The sequence below is a fragment of the Echinops telfairi genome, unplaced genomic scaffold (assembly GCF_000313985.2).
Source record: "Echinops telfairi isolate 266 unplaced genomic scaffold, ASM31398v2 ScPeMD7_2291;HRSCAF=2852, whole genome shotgun sequence".
Classification (NCBI taxonomy): Eukaryota; Metazoa; Chordata; class Mammalia; order Afrosoricida; family Tenrecidae; genus Echinops; species Echinops telfairi.
In genome coordinates, this window is record NW_022106189.1 from 39,736,909 (window position 1) to 39,755,308 (window position 18,400).

General features: G+C 45.9%; 1 protein-coding gene across 1 annotated transcript in view; it reads left to right on the plus strand.

The window, feature by feature from the left end:
• The window catches only part of WWOX (WW domain containing oxidoreductase), a 975,529-nt gene that overhangs the window by 46,788 nt on the left and 910,341 nt on the right, over window positions 1–18,400 (plus strand). Inside the window, exon 5 of the mRNA XM_004704533.3 lies at window positions 8,501–8,607. Coding sequence (XP_004704590.1) covers window positions 8,501–8,607 — 107 coding nt within the window. The remainder of the gene's footprint in view (window positions 1–8,500; window positions 8,608–18,400) is intronic.

The following is an 18,400-nucleotide window of genomic DNA, read 5'->3' on the forward strand; positions in this document are numbered from 1 at the left end:
AGATGAGTTTGAAAAATGTTTCCAAGAATGGAATCGCAGATTTGACAAATATATTAAGTGTAATGTAGAGTACTTTGAACGTGATAAGGTTGTTTTGTAAAATAATGTGAATGCATAGCTTAGAGCAGTGGTTCTCAACCTTCCTAATGCCGTGATCCTTTAATACAGTTCCTGATGTTCTGGTGACCCCCAACCATAACATTATTTTCGTTGCTACTTCACCACTGTCATTTTGCTACTGTTATGAGTCGGGCGACCCCCATGAAAGGATCGTTTGGACCCCCAAAGGGGTCACGAACATAGGTTGAGAACCGCTGACTTAGAGGGTAGGGGAATTCCATTTTTGGGGGGTGGGGTACTGCCTAGTATATATGCCCCTAGTTCACTTTGCACTTTGTTGGGCAGCATTATAAATCATGCCCATGGGACATATGGTAATTCTATTGATAGCATTCATTTAGCTAATGATACAGAATTTGAAATACTGTTGGGCACTCCCATCCTTAAAGCTAATAGTTCATGAATGAAAATGTTATCTAGAAATTTGAATTGTCCCCCAAATTGTCCCCCTCATCATTTTGTTGTGTCCTTGTTGGTGGCCCTCCTGAGAGGGGGCTGGTTTGTGCTGGAAAAGTTGGCAACTTGTTGCTTGTTTCCTAGAGATTGCAGCCCTGTGGCGCTCTGGGAGGGAAAAAATCCAAAAAACCAACATCACCGCCTCGGTGGCCTTTTAATTGTGTAGAGCCACAAGTCGCATTTGTCTCTAGTCTTTCACAATTATAAATTAATAATAACAGCCCATTAGAAATTACGGGTGTTGTAAGCCCCTGCTCCTTTGGGCATCTTAATAAAAATGATAATTAAAACCATAATTTACAGTAAATGGGGACACTGCCTGAGTGAATCCACAATATGGAGAAAATTAAAAAACTCCAACAAGAAACAATGGCCTTGGTCCCCTGCTTCAGTGGGAGCTGTGGGACTATTTGTGGGGGACTGGCTCCCCACACCTGGCAATAGTCTTTTTGCCTGAGGGTCACTGTCCCCACTTGCTGATTCTGCCCCAGAGTTGTATCAGGTGTGACCGCTCTGTCGCCATACACAGCATGCCCTTTCTAAGTAACTGTGTCTCCAGCTTCCCTTCCAGCATGGCTTTCAATGGGAGGTCCATTGAACACTCCCTCAAACCTGGGCTCAGGCTGTGCTCATCTTTGCTGCCTCAATTGTTTTCTAATTTAATCTATCCCCTTATCTGCTCAACATAAAAGAGGGACTCATCCCCTCCTACCAGGCTATCAGGCTTCCTTGTGTCCAGCCAGCCCACCCTCCATATAACCATTCCAAGTCTCTGTGCCATCAAATTGATTTCAACTCACAGTGACCGGATAAGACAGGGTAGAGCTGCCCCTGTGGGTTTCCCTGAGACTGTAACTCTTTGATGTGAGCAGGCAGCCTCATCTTTCTCCCTTGAAGTATTTGGTGGTTTAGAACTGTTGACCTTGCAGTGAGCAGCCCAACACATAACTCACTACAACATTACTCAAGGACCTTAAATGAATAGAACAATAATCATCATTGTTGGTGCCCCTTTCTGCCTAAGTTTTTCCCAGATCTCCCTGGTCCTGGGGCCCCCGTGCTAGTCCCTGGCCTTGTTTTGCCATGCCCCCTGCTCTTTTGCCTGTCGGGACCAGTTGTAGGCCCTCCGGTCCCAGGTAGTTGGTGGCCCAGTTCCTGGTTCTGCTGCAGCTTAATGGCCCCGGGAGCCGCACAGGGAGGTGGGTAAAGGAACTAGCTCTGCCCACCCAGATTTCTGCAGTTCCCATGTCATTGCTCTCCTGTGTCTCTCTGTGTGCACAGCCTAGCACTACTGTCACAGTTTTGGAAGTGTCCCTCGAAGCCCATCTTCTCATGCTTGACGGAGTACGACTGGCTCTGGTTTCAATAAAACCTCAAGCAGGTTAGAGGGACACCTCTTTTGAGACTCTGTGATTTGGACTTGAATGTCTTAACAGAGGCAGTTTGGTGGTAAGCCCGAGCCATTGCCTCTAGCAGAAACCTCCACCAGGTGCTGTGCATTCAAGCATCAGATGTCTATAGGGGCTGCATGGATAATGTCAGCAGCTTGGTTAGGGATGGTGGCCAGCAGGAGGAGCTGTTGGTGGCACCTTGACCTACCTGAACACCAGGTGGGTACCTTGTGGGCCAGGTAATCAGCTTTTCCCGAGAAGTTAGACATCTAGCTTTTGATATGCAGTCTTCCCAATATCTTAATACTGGCAACTAATTATCTGGGGGGAAAAGGAGGGAAAGAGGAAGGGAGGGAGACTGGAGAGAGGGTGGAAAGTAAAGGGGTAGAGGGAGAAGGGAAGGAAGGAAGGAAGAGAAGAAGGAATGAAAGGCAAGTAGGAGGAATAAAGCTAGACCAAGCAAGGCACTTTTAAAAATCCTGTTGGTTATAAGCTTCTCACCTCTATTCTAAGCCAGTAACACCCATCACCACCATTCTGACTCATATCGACACCTATGTAGGATTTCTGAGGCTGTAAATCTTAACTGCATCAAACAGCCTCATCTTTCTTCTGCAGAGTGGCTGGTGGATTTGAACTGCTGACCCTGAGATTAGCAGCCCGTGCTTAAAGATACCATCAGGGCTCTGCAGTCTTCTGTTGTGGAGAGTGTAGACTGGTGTAAGACAAGAAGAAAAACATTATTATTTAAAAATATATTTTCAGTTTTATGAGACTTTTAGTGTGTCTGTAGCCAAAGCTTTAGAACCTAAGAAAGACAGTGAGATGTGAAACCTGCATGGCCCTTCGTTTTTCTGATTGGATTGAATGTAACAAGTACGAGAAAATGGACGCTGGCTATTGTTTTAAAATGCCTGCCTTCATTTTCTTTATATTATGAGCTTTAAATATTCTTCTGGATGCACACTTGCCGTCTCCTTGCAGTTATGCTGGTTCAATTTAAACATTGTCATCAAGTTAATTTTTTATAAGATGAATCAGGTTATTAAATTTAGTAAACCATTGCCTTCATTATTTTGCTCAAACTTTGGCACTGTGCAGAATTGGCTTAGCCCGACTCCATTTAGCTAATTAAACTGGTCATCAGCTGCAGTATTACGGTAGTGAGGGATGCTGGTCTCCTGGGCTTTTATGCAGGACTTTAGCAGTAGGTAGCGTTATTAAACTTTTTTTTTTTAACTCCACACTCTAGAGATATGACTTACTATGAAAGTGTTATTGCGCTTCCTGTTAAGCCATCATCTTTTGAAATCTCCACGCTCTGCATTTGCTCTAGAGGTGCTGGTAAAGGGTAAGAGAGTGGTGTCCTATGTGGCAGCTCTGCATTGCTTTGATCACAGGGTCTCAGACTTTTTGGCCTGCTTCCCCCTTTCCAGAAAAAAGAAATTACCCAGCGCCCTCTTGGCAATTAACAAGGTTTTTTCTTTAGCCCAGAATCCAGGATAAGGTATAGGTATCTGCAGCAAAGGCAACTCCCAGCAGGCCTTTGGACTCCCCACTGGTGGAGGCCTTTGAAAAGCTCCAGGAAACGCTTTTACAATCCCTACCACTGTGTTTACCAAACCCTGATAACCCTTTCTTCTTTTCACTAATGAGAAGTAGGGCATGGCAATCGGAGTCCTCACCAGCCTTTGGGACCCACCTACTCTCCAGTAGAGTCTGGGGGTGGCAGCCATGTTTCTGTGTCCTGGCGGCTACAGCCACCCTTACCAAAGAAGCCCTTAAAATCACTTTGGGACAGCCCCTTCAGACACTCTCTCCCCACAGGCTCCAGAACTTATTGTCTCATCGTTTCCTCTCCTTACTCCCTCTGGGCAAGATGCAGGAAATCCATTTGCTTGTTCTTGAAAATCTTGATTTAGGCCTGCGCCAGTCCCCCTCGCTTAATCCAGCCATGGTCTCCCAACAAAAAAGGGCTGCCTTTGTGCCCATATTGGTGGGTCTTAGCTTAGCCTTTTCAGTCATGGCATCAGGTTTCACCAGAGGGCCTTTAGGCCATAGCATGATCCTGCCACAGCACTTTGAGGAGAAGTTCCAGCTGGCTGTGGAACCCACCTCGGTCTCTCTAGTCTCCCTACAGTGACAACTCATTTCCCTAGCGCAGGTAATCCTCTAGGACCGAAGGGCCTTAGCTCTCCTAACTGCAGAAAAGGGCAGTAACTGCCTGTTCATAAGGGAAGAGTGCTGTTATTATGGTAAGGAATCAGGGCTGGTAGAACAAAAAATAGAGACCCTCACCAAATTGGCTGAAGATCATAAAATTGTAGGGGAGACAATGCCTCACTACTCTCTTGGTTCCCAACCCCCCTTTTAACCTGGATCCTTCCTTTAATTGGGCCACTTGTGGTTATATGTTTCCTGTTACTAATAACCCCATCTTTTCAAATTTCTTCAGAACAGGATAAGGTACATGACCAACTTAACTGTCAACCAGCTTCTTTTACACCCTTACACCCTCCTGCCTACAGAACCTGACCCAGTGCACTCTGGCCTTTAATTCTTTGCTGCCCCTGTCCAGCAGGAAGCAGACAGAGTAGCTTTGCCCCATTATCATTAAAAAAAGGTCAGAATGTTGGGTCAGGCAATGGGTGGGGGGCAGGGGGGGGAGAAGGAGGGCATTAGGAACAGCCTGCCCTGCCCCTATCAGACTGAGAAGATTAGCTTCTAAAGAGCTCCAGGACAATGAGCCATCTCCTTGGTACCAGGCGGAATGATCAAGACACCACTCTACCTTAGAATTTAATGGAGGGAGAAAAATGGCTTAAGTCCCTGCAGCTGCAGTTGCAGCTCCTGCCCCCTCCCTCCTTGCTAACGTTCTGGACCAGCTTAAAAACTTGCTCTCCACTGCAGAAAAGCACTACTTTTTAGGCCCCCAGCTCGGGGCCCATGGACCTCTCCCAGGAGCTCAGGGCTCCTGTCTCTTTCTCTGCTCTCCCCTCCCTCCTGGGCAGCACGACTTCACTGACTTCTTTGCTGGAGCCCGTGAATCTCTCCTGGGAGTGTAGAATAAACTTCTCCTTTTCCTTCTCTCTGGCCTGCCCTCAGTTTATCTTTGCAGTGAGCAAAGTGACCAGATTTAAGATATAAGGTGACCAGATTTAAAGCTAGACACCATTGAACAGGGTGGTGGTGGTGGTGGTGGTGTGGTTCTTGATTAAAAATTTGGTCTATATGGACCAAATAGACCATTCCCTAGCTTGTTGTGCATTCTTTCCAAAAATCGGGACTTTTTAAAAATGCAAAAATTGGGATGTCCCACCAAAAGCGGGACGTCTGGTCACCTTAGCCTAATAGTATCTGCCCTGTGGATCAATCCAGCACTTCACGGTAATGTTGTGTTATCTCATATCATGGGGTATAACTGTGGTTTAACTGCCAAACCAGAGAATCCTGACCTAGCCCAGTTAGCACAAAACCCAACTATTATAGACCTGGGGTGTGGTTTCACAAGATGTAGTCTCAACTGTAACTACAGCAGGGGAGAGGGTGCAAGCTTGTGTATACTGCCACTTCAGATGTCTCTCTTTTTGGTAATTGCAAGACTTACCACATTTGTTTGGGGAGATAAAATTTGATAGAAAAAGGACATACTTTTGTCCTCTGCCCCCCATTGGTAGGCAGTGTCCTTCAGAAGCACAGGGAATGGCATCTTTGTAGTATTTATTTATTAGTATGATGGGTATTAGAGAAAATATGGCTGTTAAAACCCACCTGGGATTGCCTCCGCCGTCTTTCCCCACATCCCTGAATCCTTTTTCCGCTGTAATGGCCTCTCATGAAAAATGTGATGGAAAGTATTTCTAACCCTTGCTTCACCTGGACATTTCCAAGGGACACTGTTCTCCCCCAAATCTTCTGAATGTGCAGAGTCCTGAAAGTGAAAGTGTGAAGGTGTTTTGGCCACTTGGAGTTACCTCCCCGTGGCTCTCAGCATTTCATCAGCCTGCTGTCCTGTATCAGTCAGCGAGATTTCCTCTTGTGCCTTCTTCCATGCACTGTGATAACAGCTGGACTACCAAACTCGGTGCTTGACTTCGCTCTCTCCCAAATGATTCCAGTGCCTTTTGCTCACTGGTGATAAGAGGGGAAGTTGGCATCATGGCTAAAATGCATAAATTTCAGGTTTTTGCTTCTTGCTTCATGGCTAGAAGATTTTACTTCAAGCACTTTTCATTATATGCACCAAAGAGGAGGTAAATGGATTTAGATACTAAATACGATGGACCTTCAAAAATTCATGGAAGAATCCCACTATCTTTTCATTCTCTTTTATATGAACTTTTAAAGTTATCTCAGATTTTACCTTTGAGACCCTTTGTATATTATTACAGGGAACTGATAATTGAATATCTAGGAGTATGTGATTTGGCATGATCTCAGAAAATAACTGGTTGTCTCAACAACGAAGTTCAAGTTCAGGCAGATGACATGCTGGATCCTGTAGATGAATTTCTTTGAATCCTGGTTGATGCTAAAGCCATTCAGCTGCTGAGACTTTCTGTTGGGAGCAGATCTAGAAGAGTTTTAATTTTTTTAGCCATAATGATTATACTGTACGAGGGGCTTCTAAAAGTTTGTGGGAAAGCTTTGTGATCTTTTAATTCAATTTTTTTCTATGAATTTTCTGATGTCCCCTCTTATTTGGTAGGTCATTCAAGTCAAAGAAGGCATAAGATTTATACAAAGGAGTTTTAAAAGAGTAGGGAACTAGCATTTATTTTCTAACTACTCCAAATGTGTGTACACCATCCGCTCCTCATTTTACAAAAAAAGACAGTTGGGTTTCAGGGGGGTTGAAAGCATAGCCATAGGTCCCACAACGTGTCAATGGTTAGAGCTGAGATCAATATTAGTGTCCTGAATTCCTGAGTGTTTCCCACTATGCCATGCTGGCTTTCCTTGAGAGCCATTGTGTATAAATAGCCCAGCTTCCATGAAGATTAGCTAAGTGGAAGTGATATGAATGAATGAACTTCAATAGACTCTTTTACATGCTGATCTCTGTAAGATAATGATACCCTAGTTTTTCATAAATGTTAATGTCTTGGACACAATAACATTGCCATTTGACCTTGAGTTGGCTAAATTTACATTGCTGTTTTCTCTAGTAGAATTGATTCCTTTGCTGTTGCAATATGGTCTCGTGGTCTTCTCTCAGAGATCATAAAATGTGGTATTATAAACTATAGAGCAGGTTTGCAGCTTAAGGCCTAGAATTAGATAGTTTTGTTTTTTAGTCAATAATGTTCAAGAGTTCCAGTTGTTTCACACCCTCTTCAGCATTTGGTATGGTTGAGTTAAAAAATTTTTTTTTAATTTTAAGTATTGTAGTAGTGGGTGTGTAGTAGTTTCTTATCATTTCTTTAATTTTCACTTTGTACTGATTAATGAAGTTGAAATTTATTAAATAAATGATAAATACCTTTTTCTATAATTTCAAAGCATGTTTCTATATTTGGTGATTTTTTTTTTAATTCTTAAAAGCTTGATACATTTCTCTATTGATATAGGGGATCAGAATTTTATTTTTGGGAACAATGAATCCTTTTCTGTTAATATACAGAACTTTTCAGTTTTTCAGATGTTTTTTGGCTTGTTTCCGGTGAGTGTTTCAAAGGATTGTCTTTTCTAGCATTTTGTCTTCTTTAATGTATTCAAAAAGTTTGTGGAAAAATGGAATGAAAAGGTCATGGACTTTTTCCAAGAACATTTTGAAGCACCCTTATATATTTTAAATCTATTGGTACCATTGTGTTGTTCAACATAGTTTCTGAAGAATTTGTAGTGTTTGTGGGATCCGTAGTGAAGTCCTTTTATTCATTCCTGATATTGGTCACTTGTACTGTTGTTTTCTGTCTCTGACACCAGCATTCCCCACTCCCACCCTCTTCTCCCCTCCATCGATTTGTCTCTGTGTTTTCTGCTCCCTCTTTCTGTCAGGACACGTTGCCAAGTGCTCCATAAATGCTGCTTGTTTGTTTTACTTTCCAAGTATACTTTCTCTTATAAGGCCACTAATTCTTTGAGGGACACTAGTTCTTGATGTAGCCTTGCCTCCCACCTGTAGCTCAAGATCTGGTCTTTGCTAATCGTTAAATTACTGACTGCTTTGAGTGCTTTTATGGCTTGACCTTCATCTTTGAAACCAGTGTGTCCCTAGAGCTGGGCTTCTCTACTTTGGCACTGTTAACATTCTGGGCAAGATCACTCTGTGTTGTGGTGGACTGCTTTGGACATTGTAAAATGTTTAGTAACATGCCTAGCCTTTATCCACTAGATGCCAGTAGCACCCTGCACCAAACTGTGACCATTGAAAATATTTCCAGACATTGCCAAGTGTTGTGTAGGGGGCAAGATTGCCCCTGGTTGAGAATCACTGCCCTAGGGCAAGGCATGTGGCCTCTAAAGTCCATTCCTTATAACTCACTGTTTGATGTTGTGTTTCTAATGTTGACTTTTCCCGTAAACCACAGGATTTGAAACCGCCAAGTCTTTTGCCCTCCATGGTGCACACGTGATCCTGGCCTGTAGGAACGTGGCAAGAGCCAAGGATGCAGTGTCACGCATTCTAGAAGAATGGGTAAGCACACAACCTTTTTTTTTCAGTTGTCAAATATATGCATTAGGATAAACACATGGTGAGTTTAGTATGGTGTGTAAAGTTTATTGCTCTTGGAATACTGTTTTCTGCATTTTTAAAGCCACATTTGCTTTGTTTACTTTCAAAGGAAAAAATGAGCACTAGCTCACTGGCTCACTCTCAATGCTTCTGTTGCTCAAAGGTGTGAGACCGTTTACCCATTACATCAGCTGTTAAGGAAAACCAAAGTGTACGTAGTGCCTATGAATGTCTAGGGGATTATTATGTTTTATACTTAGCCATTTTTCGCTCTGCATATGTCTATGTTGATATGCCTGTGTATGTTATCACATGTGAATTCACTCAACAAACACTTGTTGAGGGTTTGCAATACTCATGCAATTAAGGACATCACATCATACAAAACAAGATCCTTGCCCTGCCCTCATGGGCCTTACCTCCTGGGTCGGAGCGGGAGATTGTAAAAGTGTGATTGAGTTAGTGTTACATAGGCTGTTAGGCCGTGGGGAGTTCTGTGGAGGAAAGTTATGCAGAGAAGGGGCTGTGGAATGACACAGGCTGGTCCCCTGAGAGTGCTCTCTCTCTAAATTAGTGACATCTGCTCTGAGTTGTGAATGAAGTGGCAAATGACATGGTCAGGGACATGGCTTCCTGCACAGCAGGATCAACATCAGCGCGGAACAAGATAGGTCCCCAGGAGTTGATTCAGGGATCAGCAGGGGTGTAGAGTGTGGCTGCAGCGGGCTGGTATGGGAGAAGAGACCGGAGAGGAACAGGGCCTCGTAAGTCATACAGGGCCTTGGACACGGTGGTTCAAGCCAGAGAGTGTCATCAGCCACTGACTGTTTTAACATGAAGAGTGACCTGCAGTCACTCACTCACTGTCCTTCATCACATGTTGATGACTCGATGACACCCTCTGCTGATAGGAGCTGGGCGTCTGCAGCGAGGGAAAAGTAGGTGCCGACACTGTCCAGGCGCCCAGGAGTGTTAGCATCCCTGTGAACTGGAAACTGGAATGAGTGCCATTCCAGGGAAGCATGTAGCGTGAGGAACACACTGGGTCATGGTGTCTGAAGGGGGTCCCTGGGGGGCTGACATCCAGGGGTACTAGAGGACAGTGGGAGTGACCTGCCCGGGGGCCCTAGAGGCAGAGGAGGGGGAGGCTGACCGGTGTGTCTCAGGGAGTAGGAGAAGGGCAGGGGATTTCCTGCCTCGGCCATCATACCTCTGAATTTTGGGAAGGTGTTTTTGCCATCTGCAGCAAGGGGCCATCACTCACTTATGTCTGTTTCTGGACTGACAAGCGGTAACAGCAAAGAGCGAAGGCCAGCTCCTGCTTTTCCAGCTTATTTCAAAGACAGCCTGGGTTGTAGCTCTCCAACTCCATTATTTTGGATTACATTAAGAACATTTAAAACAGTGACTGGGTCCCCCCCCCCTTTTTTTCCCCTATCTTATCGCTTGTTACTTGGTGGCACAAGAAGGACCTGCATTAGGTGGCAAGTCATGATCTCTAGAGTGATGTGAGGACGCGAGCCAGTGACAGTACACACACACACACACACACACACACACACACACACACGCTTGAATGTGCACATGGAGGCGGGAGGCATAGAACTGGCAGTTCAGTATGTACCTAGTTACACGCACCTAGTTTGTGTGTGCCTCTGCAGGTGCGCACGGCCTATGCTTTGCTTCCCCCTCCTCCCCGCCTTAGTATTCTTATGGAGAAGATCTTTTTTTAATCAGTACATACGGATCTATCTTACCGTTTTTTATCCCATGTATAATAGTCTGCCATATGCTTATGCTATTGTACTGCCTAGGCAGCTCTGGCTCATCGGGACCCTGTGGACTTGTAGTGACCCCAAGTATGACAGAGCGAAACCCCACCATCCTCACAGTCGTTGTCATGCTTGAGCCCCATTGTTGCAGCCACTATGTCCACCCTTGAGAGTCTTCCTCTCTTCCGCACTCCCTCCCCGATCCTTTATCAAGCATGATGTCCTTCTCCAGGGCCTAGCATGTTTTGATAACAGGCCAAATTACCTGAGATGAAGTCTTGTTTCTAAGGATCCTTTTGGCTGTACTTCCTTCAAGACAGATCCGTTGGTTCTTCTGGCTGTCCATGGCTCTGCCGATGCGCTTCCCGTCACTGTCCTTCAGAGGTCTTCCTTCTTCCCTTACCCCTCCTTCTTCAGCATCGAGCTGTCATGTGCTTTCATCATCACTTACTCAGCTAAACTCCCTCCCTGAAAATATTTTAGTAGTTGGTGTTGTTTTGATTTTCCAAACAAAGCCCTTTTAAAGCTCACTCTCTCCTGCATTTTCAGTCATAATTGGGTCTCAGCTCTGCTGCTGCTGTGAGCATCCTTATTATATGTATTGGTGAGTGCATTCACGGGGCAAGACCGGAGCAGGGGGATTCATTGATTCAAAGGGCTTGCGCATTTAACACATTGGTAGCAGCTTCCCAGTTGCCTATGAATAGCATTGTACTGACTTCCCTTTCCATTAACAGTGTGCTTGACGGCTGTCAGGGGATAGCGGCAGGCCTGGGAAATTTTGCCCAGCGGATGCTCCATGTTAACCTAGGAAAATGAGAGCCTGGCAGTCCCTGTGATGCTGTAATAACTGGATTGTGCCATGAAAGTCGATGTTGTAGCCTGGCCTGGAAGAGACTGCTCACACACAGCTGTTGATGCCTTTTGTAACTGATCCTCTCCATTTCTCAGAACACGGTAGCTATGAGAACCGGATTCCTCTGTATTTGGACTGCTCTGTGGTGTGAGATGTCCAGGTGGAGCTTTCCCTCCTGTCCTGATTAACTCTTGGCCCCGGGGCAAGCTGTTTTTTGTCTTTCCCTTACCTCAAGGTCCTCTTCTCCAAGGAAGTAGGGTGGAGGGGATGTGCCCAGAGTCCCATCATCCAGCCCTACAGTCTTGTGTTTTAAGCCACAGTTTCATCTATATAAGTTGGTTTGCAGATGTAGAACTTCGCTGTACCTGAAGAGAAGATTGAGCTAAACAGTGTGCCCGAGGAAAGGCTGCCTCCAAACATGCACTGTGAGGTCCTCGCAAACCCTTCAATTATAATGATGGCAGCTCAGATTTAGCAGCAGAAGCCTTGCCGATGGGAATCCTTGGAGGACAGTGTTGCTCTTTCATAGCCTGGCCCGCCTTATGGAGCCCAGGAAGTGCCAGAGGGCCCACGACCTGTCTTGGTGGTGTTATGTCAGCCTGTGCCTGCCCCTCCTTGACTCCACCTTCAAAACCCCTTGGCCTGGTCCCCACCAGGTCTCACATCTTTGTGCATAGATGTTCTCAGGCTCATCATTCAGTACCACCTTCTCCTTGTTCCTCAAGGTCAATATGATCCACTCCAGCTTTTCAAGCTGCTAGCCAGCCTGAGCTCACTCACACCTTTTCTGGGAGACTTCCCATCAGTCCCAGAGCTGGGAAGGCAGCTCAACAGATTGGCTCCTCACGGGAGACTCCACAATCATCCAGAGTTTCTTGTCACTGCAAACTCAAGCTCAGACGTCTGCGGGCTGTTTGGCTCTGCATTGACTGGCATGTGCCAAGGCTCTGTGGGCACTCAGCTCAGGGTCTGGAGCTAGAGTTACCAGCCACATGCCCTCCAAACATCCCCCCACGCCCCAGTACACTCCTTTCCCTCCCATCCCAGAGCTGGCATTTTCCAGGATGTTGTGCCTGCCCCTCAGCAAGTGGGATGCTGTTCTTACACCCAAGGTGGGGACAGCTCAAAGCCTCCTGCGTTGATTCCCTCTCATGGACACTGCCCTGGGCCTGCTGGTCTAGGGTTCTACAGTGAAAGCGACAGAGAGGCCCACCCATAGATGTCCACTCCCTGCCTCGGCAATCAGCAGTGTGCATAGGGCTACCTCTCAGGTATGCTGTGGGAAGGCTGAGTCTCAGATCCAGACTTTGTTCTCGGGAAGCTGCTCTGATTTGCCCTCTGTCCCCTCCTAAGCCATCTTTGTTCATCAAAGACACCCCCCTTCTATAGAGCTCCTTGCACTCCTTTTGGGGAAACCCAGCTATCTAATAAAATGTAACTTAAGTGAAAATACATTCCATCTGGGATTATATTAAGAACCTACATGTAAGTACAGCCACTACTAATTATATCATGGGGAAATGCCCCCTGGCTGAGCTATTTAGAATGCACAAAGTTAGAAAGAAGAGAAGAAATGAAAACAATTAAAATAAGAGAACGTGGACAGTGCAGAAGTAAACCATCCTCTTAAAAGTCTAACCATTTAGCACAATTATAAAAGGAGGAAGGAGGGAGAAGCCCCGCCAGCCCTCCAATCAGATTGAAATCACGTCTTTCTGGAAATGGGGTCCTTGCTTGCCTTGTTAAACAGTCCACAAAGTATGCAGTTGGTGGTCTACCCCATTCTCACCCTTAAGTGCCGTCTGCACTCCTGACCCCGGTGCCTGGCTGGCTGTGAAGCGTCCCAGTGCAGCACCTGGGAGAAAGGTCCCTCTGCTGCTCCACAGCACTACCTCCACGGCCGTCTGTCGGGTCTGGGACACCCGCCAGCAGGTCTCAGGCCCTGCTTTGCTTCTCTTCATTCCTATGTGTTTGACTAAGGTGGGGGGATCGGTGGCCTGCTCATGGAGGGCAGGCAAGTCCAGTGTCCCGCCCTGAGACCTGAGGACCTCCAACTGGCCCTGCATGGAAAGAACACTAACTGGTTAGGTCCTGTGGTAGTTGCACTTTTGTCAACCAGACACTCCTGGCCAGGGGTGGAATCAAACCTCAAGTCCCAGTCTGACGACACCTGTTTGATATCGTAAGCCTTTTGTATAAGAGGAAGATGAACAGGGATGAGCTCTCTCTGTGACTTTGCCTTCCTGCTTGCTGGAACTCTGCCGCTGACCCTGCAAACATGTGGCCTGCTGCTGTGTTTTGGATCCACGTGACTGTGTACCCACAGGCATGTGGCTATGGGAGTCTGAAGAAGGTCCTGGCTTGCATTGGACTTGAAGACTTGAGTTGGACTGGGCTGGGATGCCATTCTTTTGATATAAAATATTTCTAGGTATAAAACTTTTTTCTTATATGTATATGAGCGTCACTACATTTGTTTCTTTAGACAACCCGGCCTAACACAGGCACCATACTTGACAAGACCCCTGCCCCCCAGTGTCGTGCTCTTGAAAGGCCCAAGTGTGTTGCACAGTTTTTCATCCCTCTCACCCTGCTCCACAAGGGGACCTCAGAGAATTGGTAGGAAAATTCTATGATGTTTACATTCCTCCCCCACCCTCCCCCAAACTTGTTGAAGTTTCCTTGTACTTTCTATCTTTTAGATCTCTAAAACTTATGGTCTAAAACTTCTGGGCCCTTCCAAGGCAAGAAGCTGAGTAGAGATGGGACAGATGGTCCTGAACTTACCCACTTAGCTACCAGTAGTATACAGGAGGCAAGTAGGAGGAGCCATGGCTGGGGTGGGTGGGGAATCAAGAGAGGGAGATAGATGATGTCAAGAGTGGTCCCCGACTTGGTCAGCTCATCACACCAGAGATACCGGAAGTACAAGAGAACATACCCATGGGCCTGCCTGCCCATGGTAGAATGTGGCGCCAGAGGGAGGATGGGAAGAGGGGCCAGTGGCCCTCCCTTGGAGTTAGTCTGTGACTCACCCTGAGTCCCCAGCTTGTGTCTTGGCTCTCTTCTTGTATCCTAAGAGAAGCATGACCAAGTATATGCAGTTTGGTGAGGGGCTTAGTTCCCCAAAAGACTTTGATCACATGTTTTCCACACTCAGACTCCATCTCTTGACTCAGACTTCAAGTCTTCCTATGTCCGAGTTAGCCTGGCATACCCCTGCCCAGGAGATTGAATGCAGTGGGACCTCGACATGGTGGCTCTGGCCTTTGTGTGGGTATCTGACCAAGGTTCCTAAGATGCCTCGTGGCTGTCATCCCTTGTGGTGAACCAGTCTTGTCAGAGCTGGTCTAGCATTGCTCTCACTAAGAACTGCCATATATCAACTAGGATATCAGTTCCCAAAGTGAGTTTTAGCTACTAGCTCAGCCATAGGTTGGCATTGGCCTGATCCTTTCTTACTGGAATTCACTGGGGAAGCCAATGGGTGGGAAAGACCAAAGGGTCTGGAGCCATGACGAAGGGAGTTAGTTGGCCATAGGTTGTCTGGATGCTTTGCTTTCTTTTCTAGGGATTGGCTGTTTCCACAGCCAATCAGAGCACCCCTTCTCCAGGAGTGTTCTTAGGGTACTCCTCCTCCTCCTTTGTAACTATTACCCCCTGACCGCCATCCCCAAGTGAGTTTCCGGTGCACACAGTAGCACTCAGCATATTCTGGAATAAAATAATGCCTACATGAACTAGTTTAATGTCGCTGTAAGAGATAGGTTGCTGTTAGGTGCTGTTGAATCTGCTCTGACTCAAGCAGCCCACGTACAAGAGAAGGAAACCCTGCCGCGTCCTGCGTCACCGTCACCATTGTTGCCATATTTGAGCCCACTGATGCAGCTATGGTGTCAATTCATCTCCTTAAAGGTCTTCCGCTTTTTCTCTGCCCCTCTGCTTTAGCAAGTGTGATGTCCTTCTCCAGGGACCGGTCTCTCCTGACAACATGTCCAAAGTATGTGAGATAAGTCTTAATACTATCACTTCTAAGAAGCGTTCTGGCTGTACTTCTTCCAAGACAGATTGGTTTGTTCTCCCGACAGTCCCTGGTGCTTCCAGTGTTCTTCCCCAGCACCATACTTCTAGCCATTACGCAATCTGTTTTGCACATCTCTGTTCTCATGATGGGAAGGTGACTTTATAGTTGAAATCTCAGGTGTTCATTTCTGGAAGCAGTCCCTGGTCTGAGGGCCCGATGGCTTATTTCTAAGCCAGCCTACTCCCCAAGTCTGTTGTCTAGTGCTGTGCCTTCCTTCGTGAAGGGAGAAGCTGACTTTAAAACTCATTGTGTGTGGAGCTTCAGAAAGGCCATGGCAACTGGAATTAGAAGACACTGGAGCTCTTCCCTGAGCTTGCTGAGCCCTCAGGTACTACTCAGAGGCAAACATCAGAGGCACACTGCTGCTTAACCCCACTCACCAGGGTGCAAATATGATCCGCTGCTTAAAAACACATAAGATAGTAACTTAATTGCTTTAAAACAGGGCTCCCCCTCCTCAGCACTACTGACCTAAGGGGTCGTGCAATGCCCCGGCCACTACCAATGCTTTTATATTGCTATGACCTATCACATCTTTGGCCACTGGTAGGCGTTCCCTAGAGGACAAAGTCCACCCTGGCTGAGAGCCACTGTCACCACATACCCTGCTAAGGTGGCTAAGCATTGAAGTAGATTCACCCCATGACCTGGGGCAAGTTTCTTAACTCTTCCAAGCCTCAGGTTTTTTCACCTATACAGTGCAAAAAGTGATATGGATATCCAAGGTGGTCGTGGTTAGTAAACATATTAACTGTATATGTATGAAGGAGGAGCCCTGCTGGCGTAGTGGTTACACATTGGCCTGCTAACCACAAGGTCAGCAGTTTGAAGCTAACAGCTGTTCCCCGGGAGAGAGAGGAGGTGTTATACTCCTGTAAGGATTTACAGACTTGGAAACCCAAAGGGGTAGGTCTACTTTGTTCTAAGTAGAGTCAGAACTGACTCAATGGCAGTGGTGCTTTTGGATTTGTATGTGTGAAGTCTTGGCCCCTCATTGAACTGCTGCTGTGCATCATGCTGTGACATATTAAAATCAGCGGTGGTAGGGTGTGGGGTGTGGAGTGTGGTCCCTAAGCAAGGATGACATGCCAGAATGTGAAGCATTTCACACTGTTCAGCAAACTTTCGCCCAAATCACAACAATAATAATAAAAAACAGAATGATATTCTCATCATTATTGCCACTGGTGTTATTAATCTCCTATTTCTACGTGAAGGTGCACAGTGAGGTTGACTTTTATTAATCTCTCCAGTAGCTGTGGCAGGCGGATCACTGATCAGCTCACCTCCCGTGGAGTTGCAGCGAGTTGTTTTCCTGCCATCATATGTCCGACTCCTCCGTTTGACTAGATGTGTATTTAGTTTGTTGATTAGTGTTTTCCAGTGCAGCTCATATTAGCACTCCACTGTCATTTGAAAAGCCATTTTAATTATTTATGAGATGGCTTTTTCTTTTGTATTTACAAAGACATACACTTTGCATACATTTAGGGAAGATGATTAAGGGATTAGTCACCAGGAACACTGAGGAATGGCTTATATCAAAATGGCTACTGAGAAAGCAGGGAGATGAGGGGTGAAAAGAAAAGATTTATTAGCCAGAGGTAATAGAATATGCATATCTTACAGGGGAGAGTGCATGCTTAGTTGGTGGTGACCCCCGTTGGATGCTGGGGAGAATGCAGTGTTGTAATCACTCTCCGCGCTTCTAGTTGGACACTGACAGCACAGCGTCGTCAGAGCCTCATTGATGAGCATTGGCGATGATAACGTCATGTTATTTACACATGTCCAGCACTAGGTGGCAATCAGCGAGTTAGGCACAGGGTGTCATGCTTCGCTGTGCTTTTGATAGGACATGTGTTTTATGACGACGATCGGCCTGGGAGCTGAGTAATAAACTGCTTGTTCCTTTAAGACGGTCTAGAAATGCACCGACTTTGCCCTCCTCTCTCACTGCCTTCGAGTCGATTCCAACTCGTAGCAACCCTGTACGACGAGGTAGAACTACCTCTTTGGGTTTCTCAGAGTATAACTCTTTGGAGGTGGGGGGCGGGGTAGAAGGCTTCATCTTTCTCCTGTGGAGCAGTTGCTGGTCTTGAACTACTGACCTTGAAATTAGCAGTGTAACTCATTGAGGCACCAGAGCTTGTTTTGGGCTCTCTCAAATCCACCTGATGACTTTAGAAGCTGGAATAGCAGCGCCGCTTGTGGACACTTCCCCCAATCTGTGAATAGTGAATGCTTACAATCACATCATCATTTGCTTTAGAGATCAAAGGGCTTTGCGTGTGCCATCTGTGTGTGGCTGTGCGTGAGGAGCTGGGCAGGGGTGCAGGTGTGTAACCTGCAAATGGATTAAGTTTCATGCTAGTCTCTGTTACTTGACTTAGAAAAGATGGTCCTTATTCAATGCACCACAGAATGTACAGGGCTCATCCCATTACTCTGATCTTCAGCCAAACAAAATGATAAAAACTATTATGATGATGAATAGTTACAGATTATTGTGAAAAGCCTGTCCTCAGTCAGCCACTGGATTTGTTCCTCATTTCTTTGTGTTAAAATTGTTTTTAAGTTTAGTATTTAATTTTCAATAAATAAAGTATGATATAAACAAGTCTATGGGACAGCATGGGTGAGATAAACCACTTGCTTAAATCAATAAGCAGCACATAAGAAGGTAAAGATCAATGGTACAGTTCTTCCTTGGATACGTTGTTCAACACTTTGTCATATGATTATCATCTGCAGGTGGTGAGGACGGATATTTATAGTCATGTGTTGCTTCATGTCCACAACACTCTGTTCAATAGGACACGTGTGGTTTGGACATTGGTTGAGGACATCATGTTTTATACAGGCAGCCTTGGGTTATGAGGAGTTCTCAAATCAGCCCTTATGCCTGTCGGAACATTTGGGTAGTATTTGTATCTAATGTCAACTAGAATGTACTGTTCTGTGCAGTACAGCAACTAGAATGTACTGTTCTGTGCAGTACAGCAACTAGAATGCACTGTTCTGTGCAGTACAGCAACTAGT